Raw genomic sequence first — 16,646 nt, 5'->3', positions numbered from 1 at the left:
GCGTCATTCAGGGAAACATGGCGGCGCACATCACCAGATCTGTGACACAACTTGTCCCACAGTAAGTCGGTTTATCTTTTTATACGTGCTTCAGATAAATGCGCTCTGTCTCTTGTAGAAAACCCGGTGGCTAAAATGTAAGGGAGCTAATGCTAGTCGATAAGTACCCCTCCATTTCACCGCAGCAGCTGTTCCTCTCTTGTTTTGTAGACTAGGGAGAAGTTCAGAGGTTGGCAGCGGCGTTTTCCAACATTACATGTTTCTGTCGTCGTCGTTTTGTCAGCCGAAATGACTAATTACAGACTTGTTTGTGGCTACTTGTTTGTCGAGTCTTGAATGCGTTTTAGAGAAGCTGGAAATGTGCATAGTGCTTGTATTGACAGGCTTTGCCTCCGAAGATAAACACGGCTGTAGCCTGTGCTGTTCTGGGGTCAAGTGGCTCTGGGTGATAGGGAGATGCTCCAAGTTAGTCTCTAACACCGCACACACACTGACAGCAAAGTCGGAGACAGGTACAAGCCTTGCTGATGGGGGAAGTGTCGGTGTCAGAGTCTGACATTGAAAGCTTTCCTTTCTGAGGTGTCACCTTGTAGGGTGCAGGTGTGAGGGCGTTACTGTGTCGCTGTACAGCCACCTGAACCACGTAACTGTTATAGTGTTGCACAGCCGGACTGGAGCTAGCTTGTAATGGCTTTCCTAGTCTTGTCTGACGTTGACCCGATGCGTTTAATTTTGCATTCCAGTGTGTTTCCATCTCGTTTTCACTGTGTGTTTTATTGTTTTGTTTATCAATGACAGTGATGGAACACAACTGAAAGTTATTGTTTGAGTCCATGTCATGTTGCATTCGTATCTTCCAGTGCTAAATATTACTGACCGGTAATGTCAGGTGACGTCAGTCTGTGGCAGCCTGAACTAAACAGGCCTGTGCTACATGGGCCGGGAGAGGTCAACACACTGCAACTTAAAGGAAGAGTTGAGAGAACATTTAGGAAAATGCACTTATTTGGTTTATCTCCTACAGGTAGAAGAAAGAGCGATGGCATTGTCAAGCCATTGTGATGTTATCCTAGCTTAGCATAAAGGCTGGAAGCAGGGAATTAACATCCCGACTGTCTCCAACATTCAGAAATACCTGACCAGCGCCTCGAAAGCTTTTGTTTAATCCAAACTCAAACATAAATGCTCACACACACAGGACACAATACAGCTGCAGGCAGCTTGTGATGTTTAAACAAGATGTTAAACAATCTGTTTGAAAGACAGGTAAAGCTAAAGATAAGGCTGAACAATTAATTTAAATATCAACACAATTACAATTTAGCCAAGTCCAATATCTGAAACGCAGGAGCTGCAGTCTTTTCATAACAGTAAAAATATCAACATATCATTATAAAAGAAGCATTGTCGTGCTACAGAGATGCCATGGCCTGATGTTACAGGGTGTATTCTCCCGATATAAGGGAACATGATGGTTTGGTACAAACCTGAGCAAAAATCACATAATTATCTTCAGTTTTGTATTTTCAGTGCAAATAAAGCACACAAAAATTATTACAAATGGTTTTTGTGTATTTTTCTGCCCTAACTGAAAGCTCCCGGTTATATTATTGACAAGCCATTAACATGCTATTAACAAGGCAGACAGCCAAACCATGACCTTTTCCCCATAATAGCCCATTTAACAGTTAATGTCAAGTTTTTGTTTTCGTTATTATTTTTTGAAGAGGGAGATGTTGCCATGCACCAAATAGGAGGATAAATGACCTCAAAGTCATTTAAAACCAGAACAGACAAAACTTTAACACAGAGCAATATCTGCAAGGAGAAAACCGTCCGTGGGAGGGAGTGTTCCTGTGTATGCACAAATGCGATCTTGCGAGCACGAGGCTGTGATGGGCACAAGTTCACCTCTCCAGACTCACAACTCTTTAATGCTAGCTCATCAGGCTGATGTCATTCCTCTTCTCCAAATAGACATAATTACAATAATAAGAGTATAAGTAAATATGATATATAGTAAATAGTAAAGTATGATGATGATTTGAAGCCCTGAAAATTATATTTGGGACAGCACACACTGTAAGAAGTGTTTGTGTTAATAAACCCTCACTGATAAAAAAAAAAAAAAAAAAAGATGCATTTTAAGCCCCTTTCACATACAAACTCCGAAAAATATCAATTTCAGTCCACATGTCCACATTGGCTTGTTCACACATGCAACCAAGGACCTTATATTAAAAGCTGGACACAGCCTTGGAGGCGGAGCCCCCTTAATTCCTATGAAAGCTGCTCAGTGGTGTTTTGAAGCCAAGAAAGCTTGACTTTCTGGGTATGGAATTACCCAGATCTTCCATGTTGTGCAGCCCATACAGCGTGTGCAGTAGAGAGGAGCTTACTTCCGGTTTAGTACCCTGCTAACTTAAATGAGGACAAAATAATTTAATCATTCAGCTCTTCTAGATTTTTACTAATTTTATAGGACTGAATGGCTCAAATTATGACAGTAGAACTAATTGTTTGTGGGGGTTGTGTGGCTAAAAAAATCACAGACACTACTTTCACCACGTGAGCTTATGGCAAAACGTATTTCTCGGTGACAGTGCATCACGTTAAAATGTAATTACACGGTTTGGCCACTACGAAAACTGCCTTCAAAGCCTGGTGCACTTCCTGGGGGCTTGCATGCAAAACACAACAGGAGTTGCACATATCAGACGAGTTCAGACATGTTGGAATTACTCTGTATGGTTTAGACGAGGGACAACAACGTTATAATTATACCTGGACTCAGCCATGGAAGAGAAGTCCCATTCATTTCTATGAAAGCTGCTCAGTGGCGCATGAAGCCAAATGACTCGCCTGTCTTTTGCATAGCTTTCGCACTGAGGGGCCCATAGAGCGTGCACACTAGAAACTTTTGCAAGAGGACCTGTTGAAGCAGAGTGTGCGAATAGAAGGCAGTCAGACTTTGTCTTTGGTACCTCCACTGCGTCACTTGGGTAGCATGCTAGCAGATGAGTTCGCAGTTTCCTCGTCATTGTTGACGATTCTCGCTTAGTTTCTACCTTGTACGAAGACAAACCGCCTTATCTTTGCTATCTTTGTTGAAAATCCCAAAAATATTTTTACACACAGTTTCTAAAATACCATAGGTTCACGATTGTCCACTCAGGATGGCTTTGCTCACTCTTGTCCTTCACTTTAGTAGCAAAGAAAATAACATTACAAGCTTAATTTGCTGATAGGTCAGGAGGAGATGCAAAAGGTCAAGATAGTAACATTTTTAGAGCACTCACTGCTGAATCACAAGGCAAACCATCTATTACACATATAGACTGTAAATCATGCACTACAGCAATATGGTTCAAATATGATTTTTTTTCCCTAAGCTTGAATGAATGTTGAATTTCAAATAAAAAGTCGCAGCCGTAAAACTCAAGCACGTTGGTTTTGTGTGCATTTCTGCAAGCTTACGTCGTGAGATTGAGTGACAGATGGCTACAGTCAAAGTTGCCTAGTGGTCTTGAACCTTTTGCAAATTGTCACGCAAATCTCATAGGAGTTATAACAAGGAACTTCAAACAGTTTGATTGTCAGTTACAACGAACGTAAATAGGTTTAATATTCTAGTAATGTGCCCGTGCTGGTCAAGTACATTGTGACATGTGGCTCTAATTCAAGGCACATGAATTTCCAGAGGCACAACGCTGACGATCCTGCCAAATTAGAGGGTGAAGTGACTGTCACGCCAGTCTGCTGTGTGTGTGTGTGTGTGTGTGAGTGAGTGTGTTTGCATGTTCTTGTGGTGATAGCGCAGACAGATCAGAAATTAAATATTTTCTCATTCTCAATGATCCCTCTTTTCACCAAACAGCTCAATTATTTATTTATTTTTTTGTCTTTTTACATTTATTTATAAAGTGGATGTTTGAAAAGATTTTTGTGATATGTAGACTTGTGTGCATATTGCGCACATATAAAAAGTCTACCTCTAATGGGATTCGTACCTAAATTTGGCTGGTGTTTCCGGGAAGCAGTCGCTACATGGTTAAATGCAGCCCTCTCAGATGGCTGGAACTAGGAGAGGAATGTGTGTGCTTGTTTTATGGACAGCCTAGAGCCCTCGCCCTGGCATTGGCGGCAGACTGCTCTTTGTCACAAACACCCTCGTGTCAAAGATGCAACAGCATCCTGGAGGAAACATTGACTGCTGCTATGAAGTCGACAAGTGATGAAAGTAGCCTAGAGGTTGTCAATTAAGTCAGCCAAGGCCTGGACCTTATAAGTTAATGGGCAGTTTCCCCTCTCAGGGCCTGCGAGGGCTTTATAGCACAGCTTATAAAAACCCCAAGTGTAATGCACCCCTATAACGTTTTCAATTAAGAGAAGGGGCATAAAGCAGTGCAGACACTTGGCAGTCATGCTAGAATGTTTATAAAGTGGCATTTGGCATAAATTGGGAGGGGAATTTTCAAGTGCCCCAGTTGTTTTAAAGCAGCAGCTACTGTGCAGAATTTTATTTTGATGGCACTTCATGCTGACTGGAAGCATTACAGACTTCCTGGTGTCTTCCCATTACCAGTTCCTTCAGCTCGGTCATATGGACGCACAGCCTGAAGTTAAAAAGCCCCGTCTTCTCAGTTGTAAAAGAGATTAGAAATAAGAGAAGACATCATTTTAATATACATTTGTTATATTATACTCTTTTAATATTTGCACAAGTGTCATTATAAAGGCATTAGCTAACAGTCATTTAACAGAAAATGAGCTAATATCAATTTAAAACTGCCCTATTATACAAGAGGAGGCAATTAAAGAAAATGAAATAAAACTGGCAGATTTTTATTTGTAAACATAATTAGCCGATTTACATGACAAATCCCCTGTTTTGTAATGCCATTGGAAATAAGAAATATTTCTAAATGTGCAACGAAAATCCCTTCAATCATTTGGTGTCGTCTGTGGTCAAGCTGGCCTCGGCTTCCGGTAAAAAAATAAATGAGTGTTGAATAAACACCAGTGTGTTGACACCTCATTTCCTCATTGATTGGTGGTGGAAGCTGAGCTTGAGGTGTGTGGCCATAATCCAATCAAGCAAGAAAACAACCATGTGGACTGTGTAACCACATTCTTAAGCTAGGGAGGGAGAGCAGGTTGGCCAGTGCCTTTCTTAAATGATATAATGGCTCATTTAATCTTTTCACTGGGCATATTTTTGGCCATTTCCTCACTATACCAAAGTCTGAATTCTTTTGAAAAATGTGTGTGCCACTTTTAATAGCCTGTTTTCCTCTTAGATTCTGTGTGAGACACAGCTCATTTATCCAGCTGAATTAAACTACACCAGCAAAATACATGACAGGGTTAAAGTATACACCACAACATCACTGCCTGTGGTTGCATTCACCAGTGCCTACAGGGGCATTTTTGTTACACTTTGCCTTTTTTGAGCCAATGAATCAATAAATCGCTCTATTACCTGTTGTTGACCCAGCTAGTCTTGCCTTTGAAAATTTGTTACAGAGCATTAAGTAACACATGTTGCTGTGTGAAAACAAAGCTCTGGCGACTAGCGTGGTGACCAGCTGAGTAAACGTGGTCGAGGGAGCAGTGTGGGATGGCAGGAAAGAGAGGCCTACACTTGTCCCAGCACCGACCAACCAAGGTGGATCCATGCGGTTGACAGATGGATATGTTACTGTGTATCCCCATCGAAAAGGGAAAAAAAAGAAAAAAAAAAAGCCCAACCAAAACAAGTGCCTTTGCTCCAGCACTGAAGCCTTTGATCAACAGCAGATCTTTGGCTTCAGAGTAGGACTTCTTTGGACCCCAGAGCGCACATGGAATCGCATCTGTATAAACACGACCAGGGAGGAATGTGTGAACAATGCAACAAAAGAATTTTGTTCTAGAAACGTGGGGTGGACTTGGCTAACGAGTGGTTTATGTGGTTAAGATTTTGAGCGTGGTGGTCGGATTGAATGAGGAGCTGGGGAAATAGTCTCTGTTTATAATGATAACACAAGTGGGAAACTTGTGTTTTTGCTTTTTACTGATGTGAGCCAATACAAGTGCAGTGATGAAATGATCCCTTTTAAGACTAGCGCGGGGTGTCAAATGTTTTGACAAAGCAATGTATTGGTATAGGTTACTAATGATGCTTTTCGTTGTAATCTTTAATGACATTACATTTTAATCAAACAGCTAACTGCCATATCTTTTAAACAAACTGCTTCAAAAAATAATTTTTTGGGATCAGACATGTCTGCTGTGAAGTTGTCCGAGCGACTTGTCCTTTATCTGTTTACATGCTATGGTTATTATGTATTTGGTCTGTGAATACCGTTTATTGTAAATATGACACACATACCTCCCTGTAGAGACCACCCAATATCCTCTTGATCGTCCTGTCAAGCTGAAGCCTATGTGTTTCTCTATTTATTGAACTATCTTAAAGCATTTACTGTAGGCATGACTAACAATTTCTAATAAAGAGTGTGTTGGCTGGTACAGTTTAGCCCATGTAGCATTAATTGGGTAGCAGTCAGAGTTGTGTGTGGGCAGGATATTGCTTCCAGATTTGGAGTCAGTTCCACTGTCAAAAGGCCAAAGGGGTTGTTTTGGCTATTAAACAGATACAGATTTGGGTTCAATTTACACCTCTGAAACTTAACAGAGGACATTTGCATCGCTGACTTAGATTCTTTATATCAGTTAATAGGGCGAACTTGTCCCATCCCCTTTTTCCTCTGCCATGGTGGTGTTTTGGTCTTCTCACGGCACCAAGGTTGGCTCATTGCCATGGTGATGGTCGGCTAGTTCCAGGGTGATGAGGTGTAATTTACCCAGCATTTCCTGTCTGATACACAGCACCCTAATGAGTAAGAGAGCTGCTTTTATAGCAGAGTGTTTGTTAACCGGACACAGCAGGGGGGTTATGAATGTGTGTGTGTGTGTGTGTATGTGTGTATGTGTGTGTGTGTGTGTGGTTCTCTCTTAACATGTTTTTTTAAGCGCATGTACACCTTTAGGTGGGACCGTCTGTAGTAGTTCATGGATCCATGCTGTGGCCACATGACTGCAGTTCTTGGTCTAACCCCTCGGTGTCAGTATTGACAGTGTGCTTTGTGAGATCAGCCTCTGATATTTGTCCTTGTCCCAAGTGAAGTTTCATCACACAAACTGACCTCATTAAATAGTCCCCGACTATTGCTGAGTGACAAACCAGGAAACTTAATTTGCAATATCAACAACTGTGTCTGGATGATAAAGCTGTGCTCCACTTGTGAGAGACCTCTTGCATCCAGGAATGAAACTATCAGTGGTAAAACTAGTAGCAATTTAAGTTATTAGCAAAATGTACTAGTATTGTTACAGTAAATTAACAAAAATAAAAAAAATGTGAATCACAATAACAAGAAAACTGCTGCTTTAATTAGATCTAATGCTTAGAACTAAGTCAAATAATTGATAAGCCATTTGACAGAAAATCAGTGGGGTACCAAACTATTTGGTTTTTTAAAGGTATCGACCATCTTTGAGTGTTTCTTGACTGCTGAGTAAGTAATTGCAAGTCATCGCATGGGTAGTTGTGTCACTTTTTACATTTTGCAGACTTGTAGATGATGAATGCTGGTATTAATCAGCTGCACCCTCTTATTGGCTGTATCGTCAATTTCTGTTGTAATTAAACAAACAGTGCTGTGGCTGGATGTACATTACATGCAGCCGATGCATGCAGTTAATTTAGTGGTCCAGTGTACACAGAATATCCAAGATAAGCAACTGAGCTCTTGTGAGGGTAGATTTTCCCATGGTATGTGTGTTTATCTGTGTGTTTGTGGGTGTGTGTGTGTGTGTGTGTGTGTGTGTGTGTGTGTGTGTGTGTGTGTGTGTGTGAGGAGACAGACAGAGAGAGAGAGGGAGAGGGAGATTATTTTTTGATAATCCTGGATCAGACCTATGATTTGGTTAAATATTGTAGCATTTGAGTACAATACGAAGGGAATAACATTTTGTGTTCATTTCGCTTTTATGCTCCCTCAGTTTCATAGTGTAATCGATCTTGCGCTTGCCATTATATATCTCCACAGTGTTTTGCAGCCTCTCCACAGTAAGGACATTTCCTATTGACAACTCCATATTGAACATCATCGATGATTGAAGTTCATCAACACACAAACCCTCCACTGTCATGTGACTGTATCTCTGAATTAATAGAACATTAGAAAAATCCTCTTTGTGTTTTATCTGGCCATGTGGGAATGAGTTTACTTGTTTGTCTTGGTGTTTTGCCATATCTGAAACTAACTTCTCATCACATCACTGGCACAAGTTGCAGACAGGCCGCCTCCTGTTAGCGCTGTACTTCATTAGAACCAGGTTTCAGTGGTACCACACACGTTCAAACAACGGGGCCATCTCCCCGGCATCAAAGGAGGTTTTATACAAAGGGTTGTCTCTGTGTCTGTCTCCCCATCAGTGTCTGCTAATGATGCATGCTGCACACGTTTTTAACATCGACACCCTCTGCTCCCTATCACTCATTCACACTCTCAATGTTTCTTTCCATTTCTCCCTCTCTTTCTCTCTCCTTCTCTCGCTCTCCCTCTGCCATTCGTGGTGTTTGTTTGGCTGCTGGGTTTTGTTTGTTTATTGTTTCCAGATGGCAGACGCAGACTTCATTTGTGCGGCTTTCAAGTTCCCAGAGAGCTTTTACAGCCTTGGCTCAAGCGCTTATCCTGTTTCCTCTAGCCGGGCTTTATGATGGGCCCTTTATACGTAGCAACTGGAAACAACTGTCACTACCAGTCTGCGTCGGGGAAGGCAGGAGATGGCTCAGAGAAAGTGTCTTTTTCTGCAGGCGCTGCATCTGAACATCTTCATTAGCGACAGAGCAGTCGAGCCACAGATGAGGAGGACAATGTTGGTGAACTTTCGCCGGCTTCACAGAATAGGAGAGATCACGCTCAATTGTGTTCAGTACTCCAAGCTTCAACTGCACCATCAGCAGCCCCACGGAGGAATGCGATAAAACGCGTTAAACCAGTTTTTTGTTGACATGACGGTTAGACGGCATGCTCACAGTAGTAGTGAAGCCGGTAGTGTTTTTTTTCAGGACCTTGCTGAGTCTAGTCTGGGCATCATTAAGCGCTGTGACATCACTTATTTACAGGAACCCAGGAGGGCGACTTGCCCAGTAAATGTGGGGGAGGACCAGTGCATGTCTTTACTCATCGGATGCGGTTTTAAGATGGGGCAGTAATCAAAGCTCTCAGCTATATAAAAACCCACCCCTTCTCCTTAAGGAGGCCTTTTCTTCTGGCTGCTGCTGAATGAGTGATTACCCTGGCATTCCAACCTGCCTAATCCCATTTTTAGCAGTGATTTAACACAGAGTAGCAGTGGCTAAAGCACCGCAGTCACTGACCTACCCTCCCAAAAATGTCATTATAAGCAAACGGCAGCCGGTTTAACTTCATATATCTGTAACATATGAACAAATAAGTTGGCTGACATTTTTTCTCCTGTCAGGACTCCAGAAAGCCAGCTGTTTCACTGTCCCACTCTTCATCCATTGAAGGGAGCTCGTGTCTCGGATGACATAATCTCAGGATAACAATTGTGCTTGCCTATGATCTAACAGGGTCCGTGGTGTGCACAAAGGTAGAGGTGCCATCTCCAGTACACTGGTGATTGTGGCAGAATCATTGCACTAACCCGCTCGTGACCCAGCACAAGGGGATCCGAACTGAAGTGTGAGGGGATCCGACTTAAATGTTCACGTAATCAGTGGTGTTTGTGTTTTACCACCACTGAGCGCCTGGCTGGTCGGCTAATCTCATCAGGGTTTGGGCTCTGGTGTCGGGGTGAGCAAGAGGACAGCCTAGCATGACCCATATCTCTGTGCCAGGACAGCTACAAAACTCCAGCTCGAATGTGCAGTTCCATCAGAGTTTACTACAAGGCCCCTTGCCAGGGTGTTTACTACCGAACTGTCTGGCACAACAAGATAATGCCTGTGCTAATGCCCTCTAAGGACACAGCCACTCTCACTAAGGAGGGTCTGCTCTTGTTCCTCTTGCCAGACCCTTTGCTACTACATAATAACATTGTGGAGTAATGATGGGCTATAGGCTAGGTTTAATATTGTAACAGGTTAATACTGTAGGTAGTAATCCTGTCTCTTCAATGCATGTGCACAGGAGCGGACAATATTAGGAGAAAATGGAGAATGTGAGATAGAAGCAGGAGAAGGACTTACTGTTGTTTGTGGACAAATTGGATGAAATATGATTTTCCTTTGTTTTTATTTTGTTTGTTTAGCATTATACATCCGCTTAGAAAGCCTCACTTCACGTTGCATATCTTCTCTTTTTATGCGTTCTATAAAAACCTCTGCCTCAGTTCTCTTTGTGAAGTCAGTTGCACACCATTTGCTTTTTTACTTGTGCTTGACATATGAATGCTGAATGGCATAAACTGATTCATAACTGTTTAGTAAAAGGTGCAAATGTTTGTGCACTGACATCAGTGAATACCCTTTAAACAATCCAGTGCACCCATACATGTTCCAAGAAAGGAGACAAAGGAGTGGTGGTCGTCTGAAACATATCCTGCCACTTTTCCCCAAAAGCTAATTGTCTGCTTTATCTCAGCTGAATAGGGAAACATATCAGCCAATTGCGTTGTTGCACTGAAGTAAGCACACAGTTTTACAACAGTTTTGACCGACTTGGTTTGGCTGTAGGACGTCAAATAGGCATGGAAGAGGAGGATATGAGACTATTACCAGGTTATTCTTAGATTATACATTCAAACATTTCACATTTGTTCAAGTACTTGGGTGGGATGAGCTGTAAAAGAATTTGGTGTTGTGAAACTGTGTCTGTGCGCAGTAGAAGTATGATCTGTGGGGAAAAGCGTTTTAAGTCACCGAACTTTGAAGGCATTTAAAAAAAAAAAAATCGTATTTGACTAGTGATTCTTTAATTGCAGTTTTGTGAACTTAAGACCAACAAAGGTGGAGCAATAACCTCTCTCCCATTGATTTAGATAGTGGCCTGGTCTTGTTAGCCCGAAATTATTGCCTGGGGGTGTTGCCAGTATGGCTGCCGAGTGGCATGTCTTGCCGAAAAGGACCTTGGTGCAACATTGTCTCTTGTAACTACAGTTTTCAAAGATGGTTATATTTGGGATGCACCTATAGTGAAATTCTTGGGCAGATACGATGTTTAATATAGTTATTTGTCCGACAGCCTGTGCATTTTTTTGTTGTTTATTCCACACTTTGTGCCAGACATCTTTACAAATAACTAACTCAAATGTTTTGAAGTCATACATCCCTTCATTACATTATATTTGAATGAGCACAAATCTGATAACCTTTATGAAACAGCCTATAATGTAACCTTCTTCCTCATGAAAGTGATTCTTTTTTTTTTTTAAATCAACAGCTACAAAAGCCAGTCAGCCTGCTATACAACTTCCCATTTAAGGCTGGAAATTGTTTTATGTCAAGAACCAGCTCACAAATGTGTCGGTGCAAAATGAATGTGAAAAAACAGAGTGTCACATTAATTTCCAGGTGCAATATATATAAAAATTTTTTGGACTTAACATTGTAGTGCTGCAAAGATGCTTAGTCTGCGAATATGTTCTCCATATTTAAGAAAAAAACCACAACACGTTTGTTTGGTAAAAATATTTTTTCAGAGGAATGACAATTGCAATGCAAAAATGATATTTTGCACTAATTGCTGCTATTGGCAAATGTCATTTGATACTAGTTCATTAGGTGAATAGCGATGTTTGGACGATAAATCAGTGCACCCCTACATTATAGAGTTGCATCTTACAGCAGACGGTGTAAACTGAGACTGGATATTATAATAACCTTCTCAAAGTCAAATACAGCTGAATCTACAGTGTATTAATAATTATTGTTACTCAAGAGTCAGTACATGTAATGTTAGCTGGTTCTCCATTGTGAAATACCCTCCATTATATATGTTGTTTTAGTGAACCGACACCAGTGCACTCACTCTGCTGCACCCATGGGAGGTCAGAAACCTGCTCAGTCCCCTCCCTCAACCTACCGTCCAACCTCTGCGCCCACACACACACACACACACACACACACACACACACACACACACACACACACACAGGAAACAAATCAGCAGCTGGCTGTTTGATGGTCTAATTTAAACCAGTGGATATTTTTTAGCCGTTTCAATCCCCTGACTTGTGTGCGTGCGCTCGTGCGTGCATGTGTGTGCGTGTTTGTGTGAGTGTGGACACAGGGGCATAATAAAGGAAGTTCCTTTATGCGAGAGATGGATAGTTTTCCTATTTTGCTGTTCAGGTGTATTCTAAATATTTAGTTTTCCATTTTGCAACAAGGCTCGTCATTGATACACCACCCTTCTGTGAGTACCTCTTGATCAACAGTTCACATTTACTGAGGTTTCATCTGCCTCGCCGGGGACCAAGTAAAGCACACAGTCTGTATCTGTTCTCAGTGAAACTCAGGTCCACCACAGTCATGAAAACAGCAACAAGATAATTTGACCCCAGGTCAATGACTTCTTATAGTTCGCCCTATGATAATTCAATACTATCTGTTGTATTTCTGTGACTGCATTTCTAGACTACCATGTAATATTTGTGTCTAGTCGAATGGTGGAGAACTGCTCATTAAACCATCAGATCCAGTTTTTGCGCAGGCTTGACTGGCCTTTCATTTGCAATAGTAATTAATGCAGGGTACTCAGACATCCATCTGGGAACACATGTTCAGATCAAACAAACCATTTAAAAGAGTTGAAATTCTCGCCTAGACCTAATTATCACCTATCAACAAACAAGTAATTATTATCTCTTTTGCTTCTAGTAATATGTGTGCAACCAATGAATGGAGACACCTCTGTGTATGGTAATAATGGGTTTGTGTTTACGAAAATTAGCTGGAGTGCTGAATGCATTTGGAACTTAAACTTCCTAACTTAAAAATTATATTTTTTTGTGTGTACACGCAGATGCCTTCATGATAGGGCTAATATTATATCATGATATGAGACTATATATCATCTTAGATTCTGATATCATTATTTTGTGATATGTACTTCCTTGTTTTAAAGTAAAGTCATTTTCTGAACTCACCAGACTGTTGTACTTGTTCCAATACTTGTCTTTACTCACTTAGTAATTATATCCACATTACTGATAATTATTTATTAGAAATCTTGTTAAGTTAATGCTTTGTCATTACCAATAGTCCAATACCAGTAGTCATTCCCACAATAATGTTGCAATATCATTATCGAGGTATCTGGTCAAAAATATCATGATAGTTGATTTTGTCGCCCATTCCTAGCATTTATTAAAGGTTTTTGATGAGATTTCATACAGCATTAAGCACCATACAGCATGAGAAACAGTTCAACAATAAAATGTTTATGAAAATACATTTAACTGCTTTTCCATGGAAATTTAACTGTATCCTTGACTGTAAATTCCATTATTCGTTCATCAAACACAAAGCAGTTTTTTAGGACTAAAGATGTGTCACCTCACGGCTGTTTCATTTGTTTAGCTGACAGCCCGCTACCTAAGCTTATTAAATCAATAGATTAAAAACATGCCTCGCTGTGATGTTAAAGACTAGACTGCAGACATGCACACATACACACACAAACACAAGCAGCATGGTAAGTTGGCTCATCTTTGATGTATCCCGATTGACAAAGAGACTCCCTCCTATCAAAGGATTACAAATAAACTCCAATGAAAAGACTGATGCACAAAAGGTGGCCTATGTTCTTTCTGTTTGTTTGTTTGAAATAAAGTCTGTTATGAATTAGTAGTTTGTGTTTCTGCTTTTGATCTAAAGGTACCACATGATGCTTTGTCCTTTTTTGCACTGGAATTTGTTCAAAGAGCCCAGATTCCCAGTTTAAGTGTGCAGCATGAGAATAGTGAGTAGTGAAAAGTGGACTGTGCACTGAATCAGACAGCGGTATCGGCCAGACCACAAGCAAATTGGCACGCCTTTTAGTCCCATCTTCGATGATGCGGTACTTCCTCAGGCTTTTGTCTCCTGTTTGGGGCACAGCTGTCAGACTAGGTGCTATCCACGCTCCCCTCCCAAAAACCTCAGGCCACGCGCCGCTGCACCCCAAACACTAAATAGGAGCATTAGACACACCATGTTAAGGGCTGCTGGTGTTTGAGCTGTGGCTGTGGGTGCGTGTCTTGTCCCATAGCCAGAGACATGCACATTATCACAAACACACTCACAGCTGCACACCAAAAGTTATCCTCTGCTCCTTACCCTTCTATAAGACAATAGATTTATTCTTTTGTGTCAAATGTCCCATTGTCCTACTGCTGACTTCTGTTTTGTGTGTTGCCCCGTTGACCCCGCTCTCTGCTTTTTAGTTTCCCCCCGCCCAGCTACAGATCTGCACCGTGAAAATACCCACAAGGCCTTTCTACCCATATGTAGTGTTGCAGATTTTGATTATGCGCCACCGGCATCACACCTCAGCAGGGTATATCCAAACATGAAAATTAATTCACAGCTAAATGCTGCTATATGCAGTCCGAGAGGGAGAGGAGAGGAAAAATCAAACACAGGTTTACACTAGCGAACAGCCCCAGAATTAAGAAAGAGAGCCTAAAGGCAGGCAGAGAGGGCAGTGTTCATTAATGTGCAAAGCAAATGGAACAGTTTCTTCCCCCACTGCCCCTCCAAACAAAACACACACAAACACACACACACGCATACACACACACACACACACGCACACACACACGCACGCACACACACACACACACACACACACACACACACACACACATAGATGCAATGGTCATTTCAATAGAGGGAAGGGCCCTTTGATTGTGGGGAATTTCAATGTGCATAGAAAATTGACCTAAATGAAATAGATGTAAAATATTCCTGTAGCTGCTTAAAAATCAAGTTAATGGCAAAAGAAGAATAAAATCAGCATAATGAGCTGTAATTGTAAACAGAGCTGAACACTCACAGGAGAGATACATTGATTAGTCTCAAATGAGAAACTTTGGGTCAAGCTGCTCACTGTGTTTATTAAGCAAACTTGTTATTTTAGAGCTCGGGGATGTTTTTCACCAACTTACTTCAACACTGTCAGATTTTGTAGTTCTCTCTAAGAAAAAAAGCATCATTATCTCACCTTGATCTATCTGAAGGTATCGGTGAGGTTTTTAGCCGCAGCAATAGCGTCCTTTTAGACTGTCTGTCATGAACTTTAGCATGAAAGTACTTGGGCATGACTTTGTCTCAGAGCAATGCAAATGGAATTGCCCCCCGATGGTTTGGAATGCACCCAGCTGGCCTTTAAAAGGTGATAATTGGAAAATACAGGATGAAGCCACAGTCAAAGTGGGGATGTTGTGTTATACCGAGTTAGCCATTGCAAGGATCGAGGAAGAAAACATGGACAGGAGAAATGAAATACATAAAATTGATTAATTTTGCCTTTGTATTTTGATTGTTTGCGAAATGAAAACTCCCATTATGAGTTTGGAGACAACTTTGTTGTAGTTCAAGGTTTATTTATGAGTGGCTTTAAAGACAAAACAAGACTTTGGAGGATCATGTCTGCTGTGTACGGAATTTGGCAAATAGCATTTTTCGAGACAAGCGTCGACAGTTTGGAAATGCAATAGAAGAAGCACAACCTGTATCTGTTTACAACACACCCTTTCAACCTGTGGGTTAAGATGAGTCATCGCTTCATGATGTTTAAATACGGAACACGGTAATAATCTCCTGATCAGACTTGATGTTGCGTAATTGTGTTACATTTTGTAATATGTGTGCATGCACCACCTTTAGTTCTCAATTTCCTGTGTATCTCTGGTGTGTGGGTTTGCAAGCATCCCACATTACAGAACCAAATATGTTGAATTGCTGTTGCTGAAAAAATGCTGCTTATAAATAGTATCCAAAATTGAACTTAATACATTTCACATCCTACGAAATATAACTATCACATCATGGAAACACATGAGGAGATGATATTGACTAAAAGCCCTGATTGTCTTTGAAATGGAGCTGCTAAAGGAAAAGCTAAAATATACATCCCTACGAATTCATAAAATCTGACACAGCATTCCTTTACTTCTCGGGAAGGAAGTGTAGTGGGGAGGTCAGGAGGCCTGTACAGGAGCTCTTCCCTTTACAGGGCCACATTCAAAGCATTTTTTTCACTCCTTTCCTTGTGTTAGCCTAACCTAGTGTAAGCCTGTGCATCCGGTCTCCATTACTGTGTCCTCTTCCGAGAGAATGTGACAGTGATAAGGCTCTTTTGAAGTCTGGCTTTACTACTGGACCTCTAGAGAGGGACAAAGCCAGCGGCCAGCTGCTAAACAGTAGAGAAAACTAAAGCCAGCTATCTTTACTTTACTGATCTACAAGTTTGAGTTTTAGTCCACATTTCCATTCAAATAAATGTATGTTCTGGATATCGTTACCACATGATTTTTTTTGCAGTTGGATAATACATTTTAGATAATTATTTGATAAAGTATCTTATTTCTGCGTGGATTGATAAGGATTTTCATAACATTTCAAAAACACTTTGGTCTTTAGG

The 16,646-nt window shown here is 41.1% G+C and overlaps 1 protein-coding gene across 1 annotated transcript in view; it reads left to right on the top strand.

The window, feature by feature from the left end:
• The window catches only part of clybl (citrate lyase beta like), a 62,426-nt gene continuing 45,780 nt past the window's right edge, over positions 1 to 16,646 (top strand). The window contains exon 1 of the mRNA XM_030429424.1: positions 1 to 61. Coding sequence (XP_030285284.1) covers positions 18 to 61 — 44 coding nt within the window. The 5' untranslated portion in view covers positions 1 to 17. The remainder of the gene's footprint in view (positions 62 to 16,646) is intronic.

Source organism: Sparus aurata, chromosome 9 (genome assembly GCF_900880675.1).
Source record: "Sparus aurata chromosome 9, fSpaAur1.1, whole genome shotgun sequence".
Classification (NCBI taxonomy): domain Eukaryota; kingdom Metazoa; phylum Chordata; class Actinopteri; order Spariformes; family Sparidae; genus Sparus; species Sparus aurata.
The sequence above is the reverse complement of the archived record's forward strand: the minus strand, read 5'-3'. Positions and strand labels throughout refer to the sequence as shown.